The sequence below is a fragment of the Ranitomeya variabilis genome, chromosome 1 (assembly GCF_051348905.1).
Source record: "Ranitomeya variabilis isolate aRanVar5 chromosome 1, aRanVar5.hap1, whole genome shotgun sequence".
In the NCBI taxonomy this organism is placed as follows: Eukaryota; Metazoa; Chordata; class Amphibia; order Anura; family Dendrobatidae; genus Ranitomeya; species Ranitomeya variabilis.
Genome location: NC_135232.1, coordinates 1,111,308,884 through 1,111,334,570, shown reverse-complemented (window position 1 = coordinate 1,111,334,570; position 25,687 = coordinate 1,111,308,884). Strand labels below are relative to the sequence as shown.

At 43.2% G+C, this 25,687-nt stretch overlaps 1 protein-coding gene across 2 annotated transcripts; it reads left to right on the top strand.

Moving 5' to 3' along the window:
* Nucleotides 1–3,710: 3,710 nt before the first annotated feature.
* NICOL1 (NELL2 interacting cell ontogeny regulator 1) lies at nt 3,711–25,226 on the top strand. Of its 2 annotated transcripts, none has more exons than XM_077279234.1 (4): nt 3,711–3,819; nt 5,816–5,963; nt 8,707–8,795; nt 24,902–25,226. In XM_077279234.1, the coding sequence occupies exons 2-4, from the start codon at nt 5,822–5,824 to the stop codon at nt 24,977–24,979; spliced, it is 309 nt and encodes a 102-aa protein (XP_077135349.1). In that variant the 5' UTR covers nt 3,711–3,819; nt 5,816–5,821; the 3' UTR covers nt 24,980–25,226. The 2 variants fall into 2 exon arrangements, with proteins under 2 accessions (XP_077135349.1, XP_077135357.1); XM_077279242.1 differs by lacking the exon at nt 3,711–3,819 and adding an exon at nt 3,853–3,946.
* The last annotated feature ends 461 nt before the right edge of the window (nt 25,227–25,687 follow it).

The window sequence follows — 25,687 nt, the reverse complement described above, 5'->3', positions numbered from 1 at the left end:
AGAGCAGCCATTAGAGGGGCGAGGACTAGAAGAGCAGAGGTGGAGAAGTGAGACTTATTCCAGTTTATGAAGGGTGTCTCTGCCTGTATGGGGCAAAGAGGTAACCGGTTGTGAGGAGAATCCACACCAAAGAAGTCTAAAAGATGATGGGTTAATGCGAAGAGGTGTGCCATTCCCGATACAGCCAGGAACTGTGACTTGAAAACTGTAAGCATGTGCAAAAATGCCAGACAAATTACTGGAGGACATTATTGTAGGTGACTGTGAGAAGAGTTGTGACATACACTGAAGGTGTGTGCTGTGCTAATGAGACACAAGGACTGTTGCAAAGTGAAGGAAGTGCTGCTGAAGAAACTGCAAGCAGTTGTCAACAAATTGTGTCAGTGAGGTATCGCAAATGTAAACTGTCTTCCTCTGTGCAAGTCTTCCTGCTGCCTCATGTAAATCACAAAGCTCATTGAATCCTTGTGTAAAATGTAAGATGGATTCCTGTATTTAATTAAGCAGCAGGAGTTGGAGAATTCTAGAAACAGTGGCTGTCCTAAAAATCTTGTCACAGCATCACAGGATCCTGTGGCTGTCTGTCTGCGTACAGTATGTAGAGAGAGATAGAGACTCAGATTAACCCTTTACAGGAAGCGGATTCCTTTTTTGGCAGATTAAGCCTTTAGAAGCGTTTATGTCCTCCTCCTCCATAATGCCCTTTTAGAAGCAGCTGTATCCTCTTCCTTTTGATGGTCTGCATAATATACAGGGAGATCTCTTTACATGACTGGTAAATAACAATATTATGTATGTAGTAAAATTCAGGTTCTGGGTGAGAATTGAGTTAAATTTTCATCTGATTTGCATTCAAAGAGCGTTTGGACAGATTGGTGAATTACAGAGCCTTACAAAAGTATTCGGCTCCCTGGAACTTTTCAACCTTTTCCCACATATCATGCTTCAAACATAAAGATACCAAATGTAAATTTTTGGTGAATAATCGACAAGTGGAACACAATTGTGAAGTTGAATGAAATTTATTGGTTATTTTAAATTTTTGTGGAAATTCAAAAACTAAAAAGTGGGGCGTGCAATATTATTCGGCCCCTTTACTTTCAGTGCAGCAAACTCACTCCAGAAGTTCATTGTGGATCTCTGAATGATCCAATGTTGTCCTAAACGCCTAATGATGATAAATATAATCCACCTGTGTGTAATCAAGTCTCTGTGATAGTCTCAGGGTTCTGTTTGGAGCACAGAGAGCATCATGAAGACCAAGGAACACAACAGGCAGGTCCGAAATACTGTTGTGGAGAAGTTTAAAGCCGGTTTTGGATACAAAATGATTTCCAAAACTTTAAACATCCCAAGGAGCACTGTGCAAGCGATCATATTGAAATGGAAGGAGTATCATACCACTGCAAATCTACCAGACCCGGCCGTCCCTCTAAACTTTCATCTCAAACAAGGAGAAGACTGATCAGAGATGCAGCCAAGAGGCCCATGATCACTCTGGATGAACTGCAGAGATCTACAGCTGAGGTGGGACAGTCTGTCCATAGGACAACAATCAGTCGTACACTGCACAAATATGGCCTTTATGGAAGAGTGGCAAGAAGAAAGCCATTTCTCAAAGATATCCATAAAAAGTGTATTTTAAAGTTTGCAACAAGCCACCTGGGAGACACACCAAATATGTGGAAGAAGGTGCTCTGGTCAGATGAAACCAATCGAACTTTTTGGCAACAATGCCAAACAATATGTTTGGCGTAAAGGCAACACAGCTAATCACCCTAAACACACCATCCCCACTGTCAAACATGGTGGTGGCAGCATCATGGTTTGGGCCTGCTTTTCTTCAGCAGGGACAGGGAAGATGGTAAAAATTGATGGCAAGATGGATGGAGCCAAATACAGGACCATTCTTGAAGAAAACCTGTTGGAGTCTGCAAAAGATCTGAGACTGGGAGATTTGTCTTTCAATAAGACAATGATCCCAAACATAAAACAAAATCTACAATGGAATGGTTCACAAATAAACATATCCAGGTGTTAGAATGGCCAAGTCAGAGTCCAGACCTCAATCCAATCGAGAATCTGTGGAAAGAGCTGAAAACTGCTGTTCACAAATGATCTCCATCAAACCTCACTGAGCTCGAGCTGTTTGCCAAGGTAGAATGGCAAGAATTTCAGTCTCTCGATGTGCAAAACTGATAGAGACATACCCCAAGCAACTTGTAATCGCAGCAAAAGGTGGCGCAACAAAGTATTAAGTTAAAGGGGCCGAATAATATTGCACGCCCCACTTTTCAGTTTTTGGATTTCCACAAAAATTTAAAATAACCAATAAATTTCGTTCAACTTCACAATTGTGTTCCACTTGTTGTTGATTCCTCACCAAAAATTTACATTTGGTATCTTTATGTTTGAAGCATAATATGTGGGAAAAGGCTGAAAAGTTCCAGGGAGCCGCATACTTTTGCAAGGCACTGCATTTCATCATGTTTGTGATGATTTTTTGGGGGGGTGGATTTATGAGAAAAAAAAGGTAAATCGATTCTTTCATTGCATTTTATCGACCAGCGAGTTGATAAAAAACGCAAAGCAGTCCACCTATCTCTGTGCTGATTAATTTCACAATAGATCTTCCTAGCAGTCAGAGCTGTGTGTTTCCTAATACAGCACTCAAAATCCTTTGCAATGATATACCATAATTTACTGCTTAACTGCAGCGTACACTAAGGGAGGAAGCCTGGAGGATAGCACTCGTCCGATTAAAACGGTTGCCTGCATGAGCTTTAAAGGGGTTGTCCGGACATATGGACAGGATAAGTCATCAATAGCAGATCAGTGGGGTTGACATTTGGTGCACCCACTGTAAACACTTTAAACAGAGCAGCTGAACGCAACATCGATAAAAGTGTAGCGGGCCGGTGCCGGCTACTCTGGTGGTGCTACTGTGGTGCATTACTCTCATAAAGGCTGTGCCGCAGTAGCTGGCAACAGCTGGCAGTGGCCACTACACTTTCCTTGGAGTTGTGCTCAGCGGCTCCGTTGAAAGTGTTTACATCCGTTCAGCAATGGGGTAAATAGCTGATTGGTGGGGACGTCGGATATTGGCCCCTAACCAATCTACAATTGCCGTCCTATCATGTGGATAGGTCAGAGGTTCAAAATGTTTACATCCAGCCAGCACCAGAGCAAAGAGGAAATCTGTGGGCATGCCAGATATTGGCCCCCTCATCGATCTGCTATTGATGACCTATCATGTGGATAGGTCAGAGGTTCAAAGTGTTTACCTCTTTTCTCTGGTGCTGGCTGGATGTAAACACTTTGAACCTCTGACCTATCCACATGATAGGTCATCAATAGCAGATCGATGAGGGGGCCAATATCTGGCATGCCCACAGATTACCTCTTTTCTCTGGTGCTGGCTGGATGTAATCTGTGGGCATGCCGGATATTGGCCCCCACCCATCTGCTACCTTGTAGATAGGTCATTATTACTGTTTGCCTGGATAACCCCTTTCTGCTACATTTGTCTACAAAGTCAAGTTTCATTCTCCAGCTGCATCGCTGTTACGCAATGCGATTTCCAAGAATTATGAGCCATATCTGGACTATACATCCTGCAAATAAACACCGGAAACAGACAACCCTGGTTTGTTTGAAACCAGCTGGATTTTTTGACTGTCTACTCTGTTGCTGTGGGAATTCTCTATAGCAATGACCCACTCAGGATTTAAGAGAACAAGTCGGAGCTGTGTGCCATGTCACATCTGCTCAGCGCTCATCTGATAGGGTCTCTCGCTGCTCCACAGCCTTATTCCAAAGGTAGGAAATGGGGCCGTCAGCCATAGATGTGGGGATGTGTGCCAGCATTCATTCCACGGACTGAGATAGGAGCGTAGCTTATGTCCTGTACGTGGGAGAAGTCGCTTATCTGTATATATTACCAGCGGTCAGTATACAGGGCTGATACACAAACCTGAATCACTAAGTTATAAAACTTTCTTATATACTTCGCTAATGTACCAACACTTAAGCCCTAACCCCCAGGACCCACCACTATACACCCTTAAAAGAGCCACTTTTGGACATGGGTTTTATTGAAAACTGCTCCTTTTCCTCCTTCCAAGTCATGGAATTTTCGGGTCTGTTATAAATCCATCTACTGTATCTGCATGTTCCGCTTTGTTTTTTTTTTCTTTTTTCTGTTTATTTTGTGTCTAAGTTTGTTTTGTACTTTTTTTTGTTGCTCTTGCATCTATTATACCTGTTTATTTTTAAGAGTGATTTTTGTTAGAATTACTATTTGCAACATCTTACTTGTAGAACTTTATACTTTAGTAACCTCCCAGAAGAAAACACCGACCTAAGCATGTGTATCCCCTCATTTGTTTTTATGAATTTTTTTGCAAAATTTTGTAAAAATTACAATTTTATTCAATAGAAATATATATTTATATTCATTTGTAGTGCCTATATTTTATTTATAGGTTCTATTGCCTTGTTATACACTATCTGAGCATATTATATTGTGCTAATTATTACATAAAAATGTAATAAAATGTTACCAAGGTATTTACTAAATGTGAATAGTGTATAAAAATACATCACAAACGTAACAAGTAAATTAATGTTTACACCAAAAAAGGATAACAATATTAGTCAAGAGATAACACAAATATGGTTGGATCTTCCCAATAGAGGATCCCTCACTCCGACGCGCGTTTTGCCTAAGCTTTCTCAAGGAGTGCAAATTATTATTTGGAACTTCTTTCTTGTTGAACTTTATGCTTTGTTACATTTGTGACATGGAATTTTTCAGGGATGCCAGAAATTTTGCAATACTAAGAGTTTGTTGCTTTTTTTAGAAAAAAAAAACTCCACAAGCATCCTCAAAAAAACTACAAAAAATACAAAAAAAACAGTGTATATAGAGTTTTGTTATGTAGGGCATTAAATGCATGGCCCTTGATTGGAAAAACACATCTTTAGAAAACAGCTGCACACGTATCCACATCTTGTGTGCTGCATTGCAACTCATTCACTTCAATGAGGCTTAGCTGCAATATCAGGAATGACCTGTGGAAAGGTGTGGCACTATTTCTCTAATTCAGGACAACCCTTAAAGCTGTACATATTGACTTCTTATAGTGTAGCTCTAATTTCTGGTGGCTTTTCAGAATAATCTGTCACATCTTCGTACAAGAAGAATAACATTTCTGGTCATTACATGACTTGCATCAAGAATTTTCCACCAGTTTTCCCCATCTGCAGCCTCTATAAGGTTCAGTTCACTCTGAGCTAGTAGGTAGAGACCAGCTGCTAAGATGTCTCCTATGCACAGGACACAGAGAAATGCCTTTATGTAGCACATGTTAGCATGTTTAGAAGTAGAAGCCACATGGAGAACGTTATACAGCGGTTTTGAAGCTGTTTAGTGGTCAATCCAGCACTGGGGTGGGATAAAACACTGACTAGAAAGCAGGACCATCACCTGTCTCTATGCCTGTTTTCTCACTTATATCTGCCTCCTCCCACCGCTTTCCATAGACTTCAATAGGCAGCTGTAATCTGATCCCTCTGTGAAATGGCAGTCCCTCTTGTTTTAAACAAGACAGATTTTAGCGGTTTTTCAGAGGGAATGATGAGTTCTGTTGGCAGAGGGGAGGTGAAGAAGTGGCTCATAAGTGGAGAAAGAAGCATATTTCTTTGATAAGATATATTACAAAGTTTCTTAAATTCACTTGTGCTATTGATTTATGCAAAGTTTGTTGGGACAACATTGACCATGTAGTAAAAATGTTCACTTCTTCTCTTACAGATTTTGATGATGCTGCAGTTTGCAGTCAGGCATGTTATCTGGTGGCTGATGGTGGCGGTGATGGTTGGGGGTAAATCTCCAACTACCCCAATGTATGAGAAGATTGTTGGAGTTAATTCTGGCACAGGGAATATAATTTCCGCTGACAGTAAGTGACAAGTGGCACTGTGTTAGATACCTGCTAACCATAAACTGTCAATATTAAAGGGGTTGTCCACTACTCGGACAACCCCTTCTCAATCTACATGTTTCCCCCAGTAAAATACTAACACTTATACTCCCCTCCAGTGCAGGTGCCATTCCAGTGGTGTTGGCACTGCTCTCCCGGGGATTCTTCCGCTCACGTCCTCTTGATGGCTGATTCATCCGAAGGTGGGAAGAATGAAGAGACCACTGATTGGGCTCAGGGATTGCATGACATAACAATGTCATGCAAGCCCCGGGAAAGCCAGTGCCGAGAACGCCAGGACAAGAGGTGAGTATAAATGTTATTATTTTACTAGGGAGAAATCTGCTGATTGATAGGGGCTATCCCTATAACATCCCTGTAATACAGAGTATACAGTTGTGGCCAAAAGTATTGACACCCCTGCAATTCTGTCAGATGATACTCAGTTTCTTCCTGAAAATGATTGCAATCACAAATTCTTTGGTATTATCTTCATTTAATTTGTCTTAAAAGAAAAAACGCAAAAGAGAATGAAGCAAAAAGCAAAACATTGATCATTTCACACAAAACTCCAAAAATGGGCCAGACAAAAGTATTGGCACCCTCAGCCTAATACTTGGTTGCACAACCTTTAGCCAAAATAACTGCGACCAACCGCTCCCGGTAACCATCAATGAGTTTCTTACAATGCTCTGCTGGAATTTTAGACCATTCTTCTTTGGCAAACTGCTCCAGGTCCCTGATATTTGAAGGGTGCCTTCTCCAAACTGCCATTTTTAGATCTCTCCACAGGTGTTCTATGGGATTCAGGTGTGGACTCATTGCTGGCCACCTTAGAAGTCTCCAGTGCTTTCTCTCAAACCATTTTCTAGTGCTTTTTGAAGTGTGTTTTGGGTCATTGTCCAGCTGGAAGACCCATGACCTCTGAGGGAGACCCAGCTTTCTCACACTGGGCCCTACATTATGCTGCAAAATTTGTTGGTAGTCTTCAGACTTCATAATTCCATGCACACGGTTAAGCAGTCCAGTGCCAGAGGCAGCAAAGCAACCCCAAAACATCAGGGAACCTCCGCCATGTTTGACTGTAGGGACCGTGTTCTTTTCTTTGAATGCCTCTTTTTTTCTCCTGTAAACTCAATGTTGATGCCTTTGCCCAAAAAGCTCTACTTTTGTCTCATCTGACCAGAGAACATTCTTCTAGAACGTTTTAGGCTTTTTCAGGTAAGTTTTGGCAAACTCCAGCCTGGCTTTTTTATGTCTCGGGGTAAGAAGTGGGGTCTTCCTGGGTCTCCTACCATACAGTCCCTTTTCATTCAGACGCCGAAGGATAGTACGGGTTGACACTGTTGTACCCTCGGACTGCAGGGAAGTTTGAACTTGTTTGGATGTTAGTTGAGGTTCTTCATCCAACATCCGCACAATCTTGCGTTGAAATCTCTTGTCAATTTTTCTTTTCCGTCCACATCTAGGGAGGTTAGCCACAGTGCCATGGGCTTTACACTTCTTGATGACACTGCGCACGGTAGACACAGGAACATTCAGGTCTTTGGAGATGGACTTGTAGCCTTGAGATTGCTCATGCTTCCTCACAATTTGGTTTCTCAAGTCCTCAGACAGTTCTTTGGTCTTCTTTCTTTTCTCCATGCTCAATGTGGTACACACAAGGACACAGGACAGAGGTTGAGTCAACTTTAATCCATGTCAACTGGCTGCAAGTGTGATTTAGTTATTGCCAACACCTGTTAGGTGCCACAGGTAAGTTACAGGTGCTGCTAATTACACAAATTAGAGAAGCATCACATGATTTTCTGAACAGTGCCAATACTTTTGTTCACCCCCTTTTTTATGTTTGGTGTGGAATTATATCCAATTTGGCTTTAGGACAATTCTTTTGGTGTTTTTTCATTTAAGACAAATTAAATGAAGATAATAATACCAAAGAATTTGTGTTTGCAATCATTTTCAGGAAGAAACTGAGTATTATCTGACAGAATTGCAGGGGTGTCAATACTTTTAGCCACAACTGTATGTATAATGTATAGTATGTAAAATGTTGGGTGCATGTGTATGGTATGGGTTTAGGACCTGACCCTGCTCCATACATGTCGGGTGTCGGCTGCGCTGTACATTCAGCACCTACCTCTTACAGCAGTGATCGGAGCTTGCTGGGCCAATTCCATATCACCAGTTGGGGCCTACTGAAGACACCCATTTCAGACATCCTTGTAATCCCATGAAGTACAGACTGAGTTTCACAGAACATCTTCATTTCTTCTCTATAACCGTAAAACTGCAGCATTGCAATAAGTATAACAAGCGATAATACGATAGCAGGTTCAAGTCCACTAAAAAGAACATAAAAAAACTTAAAAAAAAAAAATATAAAAGTTTAAATCTCCCTCTTTTCCTCAGTTCAAAAGCAAAGAAATAAACATAGTTGGTATCACCGCATGCATAAAGGGCAGATGTGTGAAAATGAATTAACCCAAATCAAAACGTTAGAATTTATTTGTTTTTGTTGCTACATCTCACCCAAAAAATGCAATAAAAACTTAATATTTACCCCAAAGTTATACCAATAAAAAAGCTTGCCATGGCAAAAAAAAAAAAGTTATGGATCTTAGACAAAGGATAGGAAAAAAGCAAAAGCGCAAAAATGAAAAATCACCTGATCCGGGAGGGGTTATGTAATTTTGTGTTATGTATCCTTTCTGTTTTTTAGCTCACCTTTGTGTGGACTGTCACAACTTTGAATTTTTGGAACAAGCCGTGCAGGATCTGTATAAAGCGGCTGATAATCTGGACTCTCAGGTAACTGCATCGATCTTAGTCCTGTGTGCTTCCTACATAACAGTGGCTCCAGCCTCCAGCCCTGTTCACTATCTCCATCCATGTGTCCTTCTAAATCCCATGGCTGGCACCAGGACCCTGCAAAATTGCTCAGGTGTCGGGTCCACTGTTCCAATTTTACAATCTACTGCAATATTACAGTATTGCAGTGTATTGAATAACTGACGCACGTTCAAGCCCCTCAAGGAGACTAATAAATAAATGTAAGAAAATATATATATACATACACAAGCACAGTATATACAGTTTAGTCTAGAGGACTGTGACACAGGTTTTGGCATTTTAGCTGCTTATGAAAACATATTCAAGAGTCAGTTATATAATCACTATGAGCTTATAAGGAAGTCTCAGTTTTAATTTAAGAATAGTCATATCCTAATTGGAGTAAGGAATTTCAGCTCTTTAATATATAGCTGCCTCTTTTTCAAGGGACCAAAAGATAATTGGACAATTATTTCAAAAACTCTTTAAATGGGCTGCACGTGCTATTCACTCATTAATAAATCATCAATTACGCAGGTAATAGGTCTGGAGCTGATTCCAGGTGTAGCATTTGCATTTAGAAGCTGTTGCTGTGAACCCACAACATGCAGTCAAAGGAGCTCTCAATGGAAGTGAAACAGGCTATTGTTAGGCTGAAATGAGGAAGAAATCCATCAGGGTGATAGCAGAAATGTAAGCAGTGACCAAATCTACAGTTTGGTACATTCTGCAAAAATGTAAAAAGAGTGCACTGAAGAGCTCGGGAACTCAAAAAGTCCTGGACGTCCACTTAAGACAACAGTGATGGATAATCACAGAATCGTTTTTACGGTGAAGGAGAAAACATGCACAACATCCATCCGAGTGAAGAACCATCTCCAGGAAGTAGGTGTTTCAGTATCTAAGTCTACCGTAAAGAGAAGACTTCATGAGAGAAAATGCAGAAGATTCACCACAAGGTGAAAACCATTAATCAACCTTAAAGGGAATCTGTCAGCAGGTGTTTGCTATGTGACCTGAAGACAGCATGATGTACAGGCTGAAGCACTGAAGCACAGTATTCAACTATGTGTCACTTGTCTGGCTGTGTGATGTTGTTTACGTAGGCTGAAGGTTTTATCACCTTGTGATTATCATTGTTTGGACTACAGGAGCTTTCTGGTCTGGCTCTGCCCCTTCTGTGACTCTGTCTTCAGAAAATGTACATACAGAGCCCGGTGTGGGCGGTTTTCACAGCTCTGATACATGCTATGTATATATATATAAAAACTCTGTGTCAGAACTGCTGCACCCAGTAAACTAATCAATATGTCATTGGATTCGGGGCCCCTTTGTCTACATTATGCTGCTCTCAGATGAGGTAGCAAAAACCTGCTTACAGATTCCTTTTTAAAATGCCAGATTAGACTTTGTCAAAAAAGTTCTGTAACAGCATTTTTTTGACAGATGAAACTAAGATCAACCATAATGATGGGAAGAAGAAACTATAGAGAATGTTTGAAACGGCTCATGGTCCAAAGCACAGCACACCCTCTGTAAAGCATGGTGGAGACAGTGTGATGGCGCGGGCATGCATGCCTTCCCATGGCACCGGGTCACTAGTGTTTATTGATGATGTGACTGAAGACAGAAGCAGCCGGATGAATCCTATGTGTACAGGTGATACTTTCTGCTCAGATTCAACCAAATGCAGCAAGGTTTATTGGACGGAGCGTCACAGGACAGATGGACAATGATCCAAAACATACTACGAAAACAAAGAAGTGGAATTTTCTACAATGGCCATGTCATCACCATATCGCAATCCCATTGAGCAACATTTCAAATACTTAGAAAAAAAAATTAAGACAGAAAGACCAGCAAACAAACAACAACTGAAGTCAGCTACATTAAAGGTGGCAAAGCATCACCAAGAAGTAAACCCAGCGTTTTGTGACGTTCAAACTTCAGGCAGTCATTACCTGCAATGGATTCTCTACAAAGTATTAAAAATGAACATTTTATTTATGCTAAAGTTAATTTGTTCTATTACTTTTGATCTGCTGATATGTGGAGGCTTTGTAGAAAAATTGTTGCAATTCTTATTTGGAAGGTTAATTACATTGTACATACTGGGGTGTAATTAAAAACCAGTGATGTAAAAGAAAATTCACACGTTATGGTGCATGCCATTTGTACAACTTTCTTTGCCGCTAACTATAGTTTATTCCTGAAAGTCGTGTAAATTATAATGTAAATTTACATTTCTGAAGGATGCACAGAATGCGATAAACCTCTTCATAGCTCAGGTGCATCTTATGCTGGAGAATTCCCTCCCAACTATGTGACCATTGCCTAGAAGTCAGTCTTAGGCTGAATTTTTTACATTGATTGTTGAATAAGTGAGCCGTGAAACCTAAACTATGGTGGAGGCATGATTTTTATTTCAGCTATTTTCCTGCTTGCTTATGATTGGGCAACTCATACAGGGAGAAAAAGTACATGCCCCCAGTGATAACAGCTCTTATAGGGAGAAGAAGTACAAGCCCCAGTGATAGCAACTCTTATAGGAAGAAGAAGTACACGCCCCCAATGATAACAACTAATACAGAAAGAAGTACATGCTTCCAGTAATAGCAACTCATACAGGGAGCAGAAGGACATGCCCCCAGTGATAACAACTCATAAAGGGAGAAGAACTACACATCCCCAGTGATAACAACTCATACAGGGAGAAGAAGTACACACCCCCAGTGATAACAACTCATACAGGGAGAAGAAGTACACGCCCCAGTGATAGCAACTCATACAGGGAGAAGAAGTACACACCCCCAGTGATAGCAACTCATACAGGGAGAAGAAGTACACACCCCAGTGATAGCAACTCATACAGGGAGAAAAAGTACACACCCCCAGTGATAGCAACTCATACAGGCAAACTAAATACTCGCCCCCAGTGATAGCAACTCACACAGGAAGAAGTACACACCCCCAATGATAGCAACTCATATAGGGAGAAGAAGTACAAGCCCCAGTGATAGCAACTCATACAGGGAGAAGAAGTACATGCCCCCAATGATAGCAACTAATACAGAAAGAAGAAGTACATGCTTTCAGTAATAGCAACTCATACAGGGAGAAGAAGTACACGCCCCCAGAGATAGCAACTCTTATAGGGAGAAGAAGTACACATCCCCAGTGATAACAACTCATACAGGGAGAAGAAGTACACGCCCCAGTGATAGCAACTCTTATAGGGAGAAGAAGTACACACCTCCAGAGATAACAACTCATACAGGGAGAAGTACACGCCCCCAGTGATAGCAACTCATACAGGGAGAAGAAGTACACGCCCCCAGAGATAACAACTTAACAACTCATACAGGGAGAAGAAGTACACGCCCCCAGTGATAACAACTCATACAGGGAGAAGAAGTACACACCCCAGTGATAGCAACTCATACAGGGAGAAGAAGTACACACCCCCAGTGATAGCAACTCATACAGGGAGAAGAAGTACACACCCCAGTGATAGCAACTCATACAGGGAGAAAAAGTACACACCCCCAGTGATAGCAACTCATACAGGCAAACTAAATACTCGCCCCCAGTGATAGCAACTCACACAGGAAGAAGTACACACCCCCAATGATAGCAACTCATATAGGGAGAAGAAGTAGAAGCCCCAGTGATAGCAACTCATACAGGGAGAAGAAGTACATGCCCCCAATGATAGCAACTAATACAGAAAGAAGAAGTACATGCTTTCAGTAATAGCAACTCATACAGGGAGAAGAAGTACACGCCCCCAGAGATAGCAACTCTTATAGGGAGAAGAAGTACACATCCCCAGTGATAACAACTCATACAGGGAGAAGAAGTACACGCCCCAGTGATAGCAACTCTTATAGGGAGAAGAAGTACACACCTCCAGAGATAACAACTCATACAGGGAGAAGTACACGCCCCCAGTGATAGCAACTCATACAGGGAGAAGAAGTACACGCCCCCAGAGATAACAACTTAACAACTCATACAGGGAGAAGAAGTACACGCCCCCAGTGATAACAACTCATACAGGGAGAAGAAGTACACACCCCCAGTGATAACTCATACAGGGAGAAGAAGTACACCCCCCCAGTGATAACAACTCATACATTGAGAAGAAGTACACACCCCAGTGATAGCAACTCATACAGGGAGAAAAAGTACACACCCCCAGTGATAGCAACTCATACAGGCAAACTAAATACTCGCCCCCAGTGATAGCAACTCACACAGGAAGAAGTACACACCCCCAATGATAGCAACTCATATAGGGAGAAGAAGTACACGCCCCCAGAGATAACAACTTAACAACTCATACAGGGAGAAGTACACGCCCCCAGTGATAACAACTCATACAGGGAGAAGAAGTACACACCCCCAGTGATAACTCATACAGGGAGAAAAAGTACACACCCCCAGTGATAGCAACTCATACAGGCAAACTAAATACTCGCCCCCAGTGATAGCAACTCACACAGGAAGAAGTACACACCCCCAATGATAGCAACTCATATAGGGAGAAGAAGTACAAGCCCCAGTGATAGCAACTCATACAGGGAGAAGAAGTACATGCCCCCAATGATAGCAACTAATACAGAAAGAAGAAGTACATGCTTTCAGTAATAGCAACTCATACAGGGAGAAGAAGTACACGCCCCCAGAGATAGCAACTCTTATAGGGAGAAGAAGTACACATCCCCAGTGATAACAACTCATACAGGGAGAAGAAGTACACGCCCCAGTGATAGCAACTCTTATAGGGAGAAGAAGTACACACCTCCAGAGATAACAACTCATACAGGGAGAAGAAGTACACGCCCCCAGAGATAACAACTTAACAACTCATACAGGGAGAAGAAGTACACGCCCCCAGTGATAACAACTCATACAGGGAGAAGAAGTACACACCCCCAGTGATAACTCATACAGGGAGAAGAAGTACACCCCCCCAGTGATAACAACTCATACATTGAGAAGAAGTACACGCCCCAGTGATAGCAACTCATACAGGGAGAAGTACACGCCCCCAGTGATAGCAACTCATACAGGGAGAAGTGCACGCCCCCAGTGATAGCAACTCATACAGGGAGAAGAAGTACACGCCCCCAGAGATAACAACTTAACAACTCATACAGGGAGAAGTACACGCCCCCAGTGATAACAACTCATACAGGGAGAAGAAGTACACACCCCCAGTGATAACTCATACAGGGAGAAGAAGTACACCCCCCAGTGATAACAACTCATACATTGAGAAGAAGTACACGCCCCAGTGATAGCAACTCATACAGGGAGAAGAAGTACACACCCCAGTGATAACAACTCATACAGGGAGAAGTACATGCCCCCAGTGAGAGCAACTCACACAGGGAGAAGAAGTACACACCCCAGTGATAACAACTCATACAGGGAGAAGTACACGCCCCCAGTGATAGCAACTCATACAGGGAGAAGTGCACGCCCCCAGTGATAGCAACTCATACAGGGAGAAGAAGTACACACCCCCAGTGATAACAACTCATACAGGGAGAAGAAGTACATTCCCCCAGTGATAACTCATACAGGGAGAGGAAGTACACACCCCCAGTGATAACAACTCATACATTGAGAAGAAGTACACGCCCCAGTGATAGCAACTCATACAGGGAGAAGAAGTACACGCCCCAGTAATAGCAACTCATACAGGGAGAAGAAGTACACGCCCCCAGTGATAGCAACTTATACAGGCAAACTAAATACTCACCCCCAGTGATAGCAACTCACACAGGAAGAAGTACACGCCCCCAGTGATAACAACTCATACAGGGAGAAGTACATGCCCCCAGTGATAGCAACTCACACAGGGAGAAGAAGTACACACCCCAGTGATAACAACTCATACAGGGAGAAGTACATGCCCCCAGTGATAGCAACTCACACAGGGAGAAGAAGTACACACCCCAGTGATAACAACTCATACAGGGAGAAGTACACCCCCCCAGTGATAGCAACTCACACAGGGAGAAGAAGTACACACCCCCAGTGATAGCAACTCACACAGGGAGAAGAAGTACACACCCCCAGTGATAACAACTCATACAGGGAGAAGTACACACCCCCAGTGATAACAACTCATACAGGGAGAAGAAGTACATGCCCCCAGTGATTACTCATACAGGGAGAAGTACGCGCCCCAGTGATAGCAACTTATACAGGGAGAAGTACACGCTCCACAGTGAAAAATATCTGATAACTCATTAGGTGCCAAATACTTTGATCGCTAATATCTCTGCAATTGATAGGCTTAATTAAAAAATAAACAGCCATGTTTTATTCCACTCTGCAGCCGTTATTACACCTTTTATCCGGTTCAACATTAAAAATTTGGTGAAAGGTCTTGTTTTAACGGAGAGAAACAGGATTTGTGATAATGGAAGCAATGAGAAAAGATTCTCTAGAGCAATAAACTCTGTAAAACAAAGATTTTACACAATTCTATTTGTCATAGCAGGGGACGGTGTCACTATCAGGCTCCCACTGGCTCCATGCTAATTAATTGGCAAATCAAAGATATATTTAGATATCTAGAGAAGAATTAGGCCATAAAGAGCAGTGGGAAACACAAAACAGTAGTCGTTATGGAAAAAACATTCATTAAATCCAGTATTTGTAATGTTTTTGATGAATGAGTCAGTTTTTTCTGAGCAGATACCTTGCACAATCAGGAATGCCTCTGGGGGGAGTAAGGTGGGTTACTATTACTGCTAAGGCTAATCATTAGTTACTATTGGGCAGATGAATGAGTGCTATGAAATCTATAGTGTAGCTCATGAGATCATGGATTTTTGCCTACTGCAAGAAAAGCAGATCACTAGTATATAGTCTGTGTAATATCAATGTCAGGTCGCACTGAGGTTAACTATGGTGCAAGTCTAAAATGTATCAGTGATATTCCACACCATGATCTACAGCAGATATAATGGGGTCTGGGGGCTACACATATACTCATTACTAATGTTTGTATACTGTCATATGGTTCATTATATGCTCCGTCCTGGTGATCATACTGTCATACTCTTGATTTTCCTGTAATGGATAATGTTATATGTAGCGCCCCCACTGCCGCAGGGCCGAGGGGTACCCGGTACCGGGCCTCTAAGTCTCTGCTCTGGGGTTGTCACGGTGGCTAGGCCCGGTCCGTGACCCTGCTGAGGGGCGCTCCAAATAAATAATAGGTGTGGATGGTGTTGGTAGTGCGGTGTAGTGCCGGTCGCAGTTAATAACGAGGACACCAGGTTGCAGTCTCTTTACCTCTTTACTGAAGGTCTCAAAGTCCTCAATCCGGAATACGGTTAACCAGGCTGTGCAAGTCCGGCCGGTCCGATGGCACCTCCAGAGTTCCCTTTGCAGGTGGAAATCTGTGCCTTCCTACTAGCGCTGTGTGTTGTGGTCCTCCCCTGCTGAGCTTACGGGATATGTTGTGAATTAGACTTCTTGGCTCCCTCTGGTGGTTATTAGTGATATGACTCTGGGATTTTCTTTCCTCAGTTTGCACCCACCTGGGTCGTTAGTCCAGGGGTGTTGCTATATAAACCTCCTGGATCTTTAGTCCAGTGCCTGGCATCGTTGTAATCAGATCCTTTTTGTTTGCTCCTATCTGCTGGTCCTGGTTCGTGCAAAATTAAGCTAAGTCCTGCTTCTTTGTTTTTTGGGTTATTTGCTTGCTCTCATTTTTGTCCAGCTTGTACTAAATGTGATTCCTGACCTTGCTGGAAGCTCTAGGGGGCTGGTGTTCTCCCCCCGGGCCGTTAGACGGTTCGGGGGTTCTTGAATATCCAGCATGGATATTTTTGATAGGGTTTTTGCTGACCATATAAGTTATCTTACTATATTATGCTATTAGCTAGTGGGCCTCTCTTTGCTAAATACCTAGCTCATCCTTACGTTTGTCTTTTCCTCTTACCTCACCGTTATTATTTGTTGGGGGCTTGTATCCAACTTTTGGGGTCTTTTCTCTGGAGGCAAGAAAGGTCTTTCTTTTCCCTTCTAGGGTTAGTTAGTTCTCTGGCTGGCGCAAGACGTCTAGAATCAACGTAGGCACGTTCCCCGGCTGCTGATATTTGTGGTGCTAGGATTAGATATATGGTCAGATCAGTTACCACTGCCCTATGAGCTGGTTTTTGTGTTTGCAGACTTAGAAACTATTTCTGAGACCCTCTGCCATTGGGGTCATAACAGTATGCCAGGCCAACATTGAATGTTTATTGCATTGCAGAAGTGGGATAATAAGAAAGGAAATTCTGAGGGTTTTTTTTTTTTTCCCTCTCTTCCTCCCCTTTACCTTTGAGTGGCTTGTGCTTGCTACAGACATGAATGTCCAGACCTTGATTACAAGTGTAGACCAGCTTGCTGCTCGTGTGCAGGGCATACAAGATTTTGATACCAGTAGTCCAATGTCTGAACCTAAAATACCTATTCCTGAACTGTTTTCTGGAGACCGATTTAGGTTTAGGAATTTCAGGAACAATTGTAAATTGTTTCTTTCTCTGAGACCCCGTTCATCTGGAGATCCAGCTCAGCAAGTGAAAATTGTTATCTCTTTTTTATGGGGCGACCCTCAGGATTGGGCTTTTTCGCTAGCGCCAGGAGATCCGGCATTGGCAAATATTGATGCGTTTTTTCTGGCGCTCGGATTGCTTTACGAGGAACCCAATCTTGAAGTTCAGGCAGAAAAAGCCTTGCTGGCTATTTCTCAGGGCCAGGATGAAGCTGAAGTGTATTGCCAAAAATTTCAGAAATGGTCCGTGCTTACTCAGTGGAATGAGTGTGCTCTGGCCGCAAATTTCAGAAATGGCCTTTCTGAAGCCATTAAGAATGTGATGGTGGGTTTCCCCATTCCTACAAGTCTGAATGATTCTATGGCGCTGGCTATTCAAATTGACCGGCGTTTGCGGGAGCGCAAAACCGCTAATCCTCTGGTGGTGTTGTCTGAACAAACATCTGATTTAATGCAATGTGATAGAATTCAGACTAGAAATGAGCGGAAAAATCATAGACGTCAGAATGGGTTATGTTTTTACTGTGGTGATTCTACACATGTTATATCAGCATGCTCTAAACGCCTAACAAGGGTTGTTAGTCCTGTCGCCATTGGTAATTTGCAACCTAAATTTATTTTGTCTGTGACTTTAATTTGCTCATTGTCTTCTTACCCTGTTATGGCGTTTGTGGATTCAGGTGCTGCCCTGAGTCTTATTGATCTGTCATTTGCCAAGCGCTGTGGTTTTGTTCTTGAACCGTTGGTAAATCCTATTCCTCTTAGAGGTATTGATGCTACGCCATTGGCGGAAAATAAACCGCAGTTTTGGACGCAGGTAACCATGTGCATGACTCCTGAACATCGGGAGGTGATTCGTTTTCTTGTTCTGCATAAAATGCATGATTTGGTCGTTTTGGGTCTGCCATGGTTACAGACCCACAATCCAGTCTTGGATTGGAAGGCAATGTCTGTGTCAAGTTGGGGCTGTGAGGGAATTCATGCTGATTCCCCGCCGGTGTCTATTGCTTCCTCTACTCCTTCGGAAGTTCCTGAGTATTTGTCTGATTATCAGGATGTATTCAGCGAGTCCAGATCCAGTGCTCTGCCTCCTCATAGGGACTGTGACTGCGCCATAGATTTGATTCCAGGTAGTAAATTTCCTAAGGGAAGATTATTTAATCTGTCTGTACCTGAGCATGCCGCAATGCGTTCGTATATCAAGGAGTCTCTGGAGAAGGGGCATATCCGTCCATCCTCTTCCCCTCTTGGTGCGGGATTATTTTTTGTGGCCAAGAAGGACGGATCTTTGAGACCTTGTATTGACTATCGGCTTCTGAATAAAATCACTGTTAAATTTCAGTATCCTTTGCCTCTGTTGTCGGACTTGTTTGCCCGGATTAAAGGTGCCAAGTGGTTCACCAAGATAGATCTTCGTGGTGCGTACAACCTTGTGCGCATTAAGCAAGGAGATGAATGGAAGACTGCATTTAATACGCCCGAAGGTCATTTTGAGTACTTGGTGATGCCTTTTGGGCTCTCTAATGCGCCCTCAGTGTTTCAGTCCTTTATGCATGATATTTTCCGGAAGTATCTGGATAAATTTATGATTGTTTATCTGGATGATATTCTGGTTTTCTCTGAAGATTGGGACTCACATGTGGAGCAGGTCAGGATGGTGTTTCAGGTTTTGCGTGAGAATGCTTTGTTTGTTAAGGGCTCAAAGTGTCTCTTTGGAGTACAGAAGGTTCCCTTTTTGGGGTTTATTTTTTCCCCTTCTGCTGTGGAGATGGACCCAGTCAAGGTCCGAGCTATTCATGATTGGACTCAACCCACGTCAGTTAAGAGTCTTCAGAAGTTCTTGGGTTTTGCTAACTTCTACCGTCGTTTTATCGCTAATTTTTCTAGCGTTGTTAAACCGTTGACGGATATGACCAAGAAAGGTTCTGATGTTGCTAACTGGGCTCCTGCAGCCGTGGAGGCGTTCCAAGAGTTGAAGCGCCGGTTTACTTCGGCGCCTGTTTTGTGTCAGCCTGATGTCTCACTTCCCTTTCAGGTCGAAGTGGATGCTTCTGAGATTGGGGCAGGGGCCGTTTTGTCACAGAGAGGCCCTGGTTGCTCGGTAATGAGACCATGTGCTTTCTTCTCCAGGAAGTTTTCGCCTGCTGAGCGAAATTATGATGTCGGCAATCGGGAGTTGCTGGCCATGAAGTGGGCATTTGAGGAATGGCGTCATTGGCTCGAGGGTGCTAAGCATCATGTGGTGGTCTTGACTGATCACAAAAATCTGATGTATCTCGAGTCTGCTAAACGCCTGAATCCTAGACAGGCCCGCTGGTCATTGTTTTTCTCCCGTTTTGACTTTGTGGTCTCGTATTTACCAGGTTCAAAGAATGTGAAGGCTGATGCTCTTTCAAGGAGCTTTGTGCCTGACTCTCCTGGAGTCGCAGAACCAGTTGGTATTCTTAAAGAGGGAGTTATCTTGTCTGCCATTTCTCCTGATTTGAGACGCGTGTTGCAGAGATTTCAGGCTGGTAGACCTGACTCTTGTCCACCTGACAGACTGTTCCTGATAGGTGGACCAGCAGAGTCATTTCCGAGGTTCATTCCTCGGTGTTGGCAGGTCATCCGGGAATTTTTGGCACCAGAGATCTGGTGGCTAGGTCCTTTTGGTGGCCTTCCTTGTCACGGGATGTGCGGTCATTTGTGCAGTCCTGTGGGACTTGTGCTCGAGCTAAGCCTTGCTGTTCTCGTGCCAGCGGGTTGCTCTTGCCCTTGCCTGTCCCGAAGAGGCCTTGGACACACATTTCCATGGATTTCATTTCTGATCTCCCGGTGTCTCAGGGCATGTCTGTCATCTGGGTGGTATGTGATCGCTTTTCCAAAATGGTCCATTTGGTGCCTTTGCCTAAGCTGCCCTCCTCTTCCGATCTGGTTCCTGTGTTCTTTCAGAATGTGGTTCGTTTACACGGCATTCCTGAGAATATTGTGTCTGACAGAGGATCCCAGTTTGTTTCCAGGTTCTGGCGATCCTTTTGTGCTAGGATGGGCATTGAGTTGTTGTTTTCGTCTGCCTTTCATCCTCAGACTAATGGACAAACGGAGCAAACTAATCAGACTCTGGAGGCTTATTTGAGGTGTTTTGTTTCGGCAGATCAGGATGATTGGGTGACCTTCTTGCCGTTGGCTGAGTTTGCCCTTAATAACCGGGCTAGTTCCGCTACTTTGGTTTCGCCATTTTTCTGCAACTCTGGTTTCCATCCTCGTTTTTCCTCGGGACATGTGGAGCCTTCTGACTGTCCTGGGGTAGATTCTGTGGTGGATAGGTTGCAGCAGATCTGGAATCATGTGGTGGACAACTTAAAGTTGTCACAGGAGAAGGCTCAGCGTTTTGCCAACCGCCGCCGCGGTGTGGGTCCCCGACTTCGTGTTGGGGATTTGGTATGGCTGTCTTCTCGATTTGTTCCTATGAAGGTCTCCTCTCCTAAATTTAAGCCTCGCTTCATCGGTCCTTACAAGATATTGGAAATCCTTAATCCTGTGTCCTTTCGCTTGGATCTTCCGGTGTCGTTTGCCATTCACAACGTGTTCCATAGGTCCTTGTTGCGGCGGTACGTTGTACCTGTGGTTCCTTCTGTTGAGCCTCCTGCTCCGGTGTTGGTTGGGGGCGAGTTGGAGTACGTGGTGGAGAAGATCTTGGATTCTCGTCTCTCCAGACGGAGGCTTCAGTATCTGGTCAAGTGGAAGGGCTATGGTCAGGAGGATAATTCCTGGGTGGTTGCCTCTGATGTGCATGCAGCCGATTTAGTTCGTGCCTTTCACGCTGCTTATCCTGATCGCCCTGGTGGTCTTGGTGAGGGTTCGGTGACCCCTCCTTAAGGGGGGGGTACTGTTGTGAATTAGACTTCTTGGCTCCCTCTGGTGGTTATTAGTGATATGACTCTGGGATTTTCTTTCCTCAGTTTGCACCCACCTGGGTCGTTAGTCCAGGGGTGTTGCTATATAAACCTCCTGGATCCTTAGTCCAGTGCCTGGCATCGTTGTAATCAGATCCTTTTTGTTTGCTCCTATCTGCTGGTCCTGGTTCGTGCAAAATTAAGCTAAGTCCTGCTTCTTTGTTTTTTGGGTTATTTGCTTGCTCTCATTTTTGTCCAGCTTGTACTAAATGTGATTCCTGACCTTGCTGGAAGCTCTAGGGGGCTGGTGTTCTCCCCCCGGGCCGTTAGACGGTTCGGGGGTTCTTGAATATCCAGCGTGGATATTTTTGATAGGGTTTTTGCTGACCATATAAGTTATCTTACTATATTATGCTATTAACTAGTGGGCCTCTCTTTGCTAAATACCTAGCTCATCCTTACGTTTGTCTTTTCCTCTTACCTCACCGTTATTATTTGTTGGGGGCTTGTATCCAACTTTTGGGGTCTTTTCTCTGGAGGCAAGAAAGGTCTTTCTTTTCCCTTCTAGGGTTAGTTAGTTCTCCGGCTGGCGCGAGACGTCTAGAATCAACGTAGGCACGTTCCCCGGCTGCTGATATTTGTGGTGCTAGGATTAGATATATGGTCAGATCAGTTACCACTGCCCTATGAGCTGGTTTTTGTGTTTGCAGACTTAGAAACTATTTCTGAGACCCTCTGCCATTGGGGTCATAACAGGGATAGTCCCCACAACTGTTGTGTCTGTTTCTCGTGTTCCCTCACAACTCGATTAGATGATCTTCTGCTAATCCTCCGTCCCTCCCTGGTGTTATGGTTGGGACGCACCCGTATGACGGGTAGGCTCGGAGCTCTTCCGGGACCCTAGAGTCGCCCCTCTCCAAAGGTTGCCCCCTATGTCTGCGTAGGTGATTTAGGTGAGACAGCCCGCCTGTGACTGACTGTCCTGCCATTGGTTTGAAGTATGGCTTAGAGCTCTGTACCTCCTCGGCGTTCCGGCCGTCGGTTGTTTGCACCTCAGTAGGATGTTGCCTCGATCTTACAGCACGACTCCTACTGGTATTCTCCTTCTTGCTTTGATCTCGTTTCTCACTCAGCACAATAAATCTCGCTTGTTGTCCTTTCTTAGGGCACCGCCGCTATGAAGTGCAGGCGCGGTCCCGTAGCTTTCTCTCTGTTTGCCAGGCCTCTGTCAGGATCCCACCCCTGACAGGGACCCTACCGAATCTTCCCCTACAACACCCTCTGCCACAAGGTGTTGCCTGGTTCCAACCCAGTCAGCTTTCTGATCTAACTTCCTGCCTAACCCCCAGTTTTACCAGACTGTGAGGAGTGGCCTAATGAATAGTGCCCTTAGCTCCCCCTGGAGGCCAGACTGTGAAATGTATTGGTGTCTGTGATACCTGGTCAGATGAACTCCTTCAGTGCCATCAGACGTACCATAGCCCCCCTTAGCGGCGGAGCCACAGTACTGCAACGACCAGGACTCTGGGGCGCTGCATATATATCTCAGATATTCAAGAAAGACATACAGCAGGTGCTTCTCACAAAATTAGAATATTATCAAAAAGTTAATTTATTTCAGTTCTTCAATACAAAAAGTGAATCTCATATATTATATAGTGTCATTACCATCAGAGTGATCTATTTCAAGTGTTTATTTCTGTTAATGTTGATGATTATGGCTGGCAGCCAATGAAAACCCAAAAGTCATTATCTCAGTAAATTAGAATAATTAACAAAAAACACCTGCAAAGGCTTCCTAAGAGTTTAAAAAGGTCCTTTAGTCTGTTTCAGTAGCTCCACAATCATGGGGAAGACTGTTGACGTGACAGATATCCAGAAGACAGTCACTGACACACTCCACAAGGAGGGTAAGCCGCAAAAGGTCACTGCTAAAGAAGCCGGCTGTTCACAGAGTGCTGTATCCAAGTATTAATGGAAAGTTGAGTGGAAGGAAAAAGTGAGGTAGAAAAAGGTGCATAAGCAATCGGGATAATCACAGCCTTGAAAGGATTGTTAAGAAAAGGACATTCAGAAATTTGGGGGAGATTCACAAGCAGCGGACTGCTGCTGGAGTCATTGCTTCAAGAGCCACCACACACAGACGTATCCAGGACATGGGCTACAAGTGTCGCATTCCTTGTGTCAGGCCACTCATGACCAATAGACAACACCAGAAGCGTCTTACCTGGGCCAACGAGAAAAAGAACTGGACTGTTGCTCAGTGGTCCAAGGTGTTTTCAGATGAAAGTAAATGTGGTATTTCATTAGGAAATCATGGTCCCAGAGTCTGGAGGAAGAGTGGAGAGGTCACAATCCAAGCTGCTGGAGGTCTAGTGTGAAGTCTCCACAATCAGTGATGGTTTCGGGAGCCATGTCATCTGCTGGTGTAGGTCCACTGTGTTTTAACCAATAGGTTATCAGCGACATATGACAGTATTAACCAATAGGTTACCAGGGACATATATCAGTATCTACCTATGGCTTAGTTGGGAAAAATGACACCATCTTCTGTAGATACTGTCATTTGTCCCAATTAAGCCAAAGGTAGATACTGTCATATGTCCTTGGTAACCTAGTGGTAGATGCTGTCATTTTTCCCAACTAATCCATAGGTAGATATGTGTCCCTGGTAACCTGGTGTTATAGTCTGTTGTATATTCCAAGTAGCCCACAAGTAGATACTATAATATATCCCTGGTGACCTACTGGTAGGTACTGTCATATGTCCTAAACAACCAAGTGGTATATATGTTTAGCCCTGGTGATATAATGGTACATTCTGTTATATGTCCCTAATAAGCTAGTTGTAGATACTGTCCTAAATAGCCCATGGTTACCGCTATACAGTATGTCCCTGGTAACTCAGTGGTAGATAGTGAAATAATGTCCCAAGTTACCCATAGGTAGATACTATCATATATCACTCGTAACTCAGTGGTAGATGTTATCTTACAGTATGTTTTAAATGACCAAGTGGAATACTGTATATGTTTAGCCCTGGTGATATAGGGGTACATACTTTAATATGTCCCAATAAAACTATAGGTAGATGTTGTGATATATTTCTGGTATCCTAGTAATAGAGGCTCTGATATATCCCAGATGACCTACTGGTATATTTATGTTCTTTCCTGCTGATACTGTTGTATACTATATGACCCAATGGCACATATTACACTTAGTGGAATATACAGTACTATCATATGTGCCTAATAACCCATATGTCCCTGGTGTCCCAGTGATACATACTGTTATATGTCCTAAATGACCAAATGATACATATTATACTTGGCCCTGATCATATAGTGGTATACACTGTCATATGTCCCTGGTAAACAATACATAGATACTGTAATATGTTCCTGGTATCCCAGTTGTTCCTACATGTCCTAAATTACCAAGTGATGCATATCTTTAGCCCAGGTGATATAGTGGTACATACTGCCATATGTCTGTAGTAAACCATAAGCAGATACTGTCGTATGGGTCTGGTCCCAGTAATAGATATGGATCCGGGGACTTTTTTTCGTATGTTGATCACACCGTCTACCACTATGTCACCAGGGCTTATACATTCTAATGTGTTTTTTTATTTCTTTTTTCAGACTGAGACGCTTTTCTTGAGGACTGAGGATTGTGGTTTGTGCACCTGTCGAGAAGCCTATACTCACAATGCCTCATAAATAAGAAGATCACCAATGTCCTACTATAACCAAAGTCACATACGAGAAAGACTTTTTTTTAGTTTTTTAATCTGCTGAATACTCTCAAAAACATGTGAATTTTTTTTTCAAAGGTGCGGCTTTGTTATCATTGGGGGCCGAGCTCTTCCTGCCACAGTCTATGTCCCTGATTCACCATTACTATTTCTCTAACTTTCTGAAATTATTTCCTCCTTTTTTAGTGACTTTAATATTTCCCCATATTCTCTGATAATCTTCCGTCGTTTTTATGAGAGGGGGGGTTTCGACAATTTTGCATATCTCGATGCATTAGACAGAATCATTAAATACGACTTTTACCAAATGCCAAATTTCTATGGCACATCTCATTCCAGTCTTCCCTTCTCTGGAGTAATTTGCATGGAGTAGTTTTTATTTTCGTGCATTTTTTTTTTTTTTTTAAATGAGTTGTAACTTTTGGTTATAAAAAATTACAAAAACTGGCAATAAAAAAGCATTTTGGGATATTGCTTCCAACTCATGAACTGTGTGCGCCAATTTGAAGAATGTCCAGCAAAAAAAGGTAGTTACCGTAATACTAAAATACAATAAAAAAAGTGACTGAATGGCAAATGATGAATCAGACGCCATGTACCTACCGGTAGGGTGAAAACACCTCTGCCGTTATATGTAATCACCCTCCAGCTGCTCGCTTGGAGTCATCAGGGC

Coding starts and splice junctions, on each gene's coding strand:
- NICOL1 (XM_077279234.1), top strand. CDS start 5,822: ATGATGCTGCAGTTTGCAGTCAGGCATGTTATCTGGTGGCTGATGGTG. Junction 5,964..8,706: donor GAATATAATTTCCGCTGACA/GTAAGTGACAAG, acceptor TCTGTTTTTTAG/CTCACCTTTGTGTGGACTGT. Junction 8,796..24,901: donor CTGATAATCTGGACTCTCAG/GTAACTGCATCG, acceptor TTCTTTTTTCAG/ACTGAGACGCTTTTCTTGAG.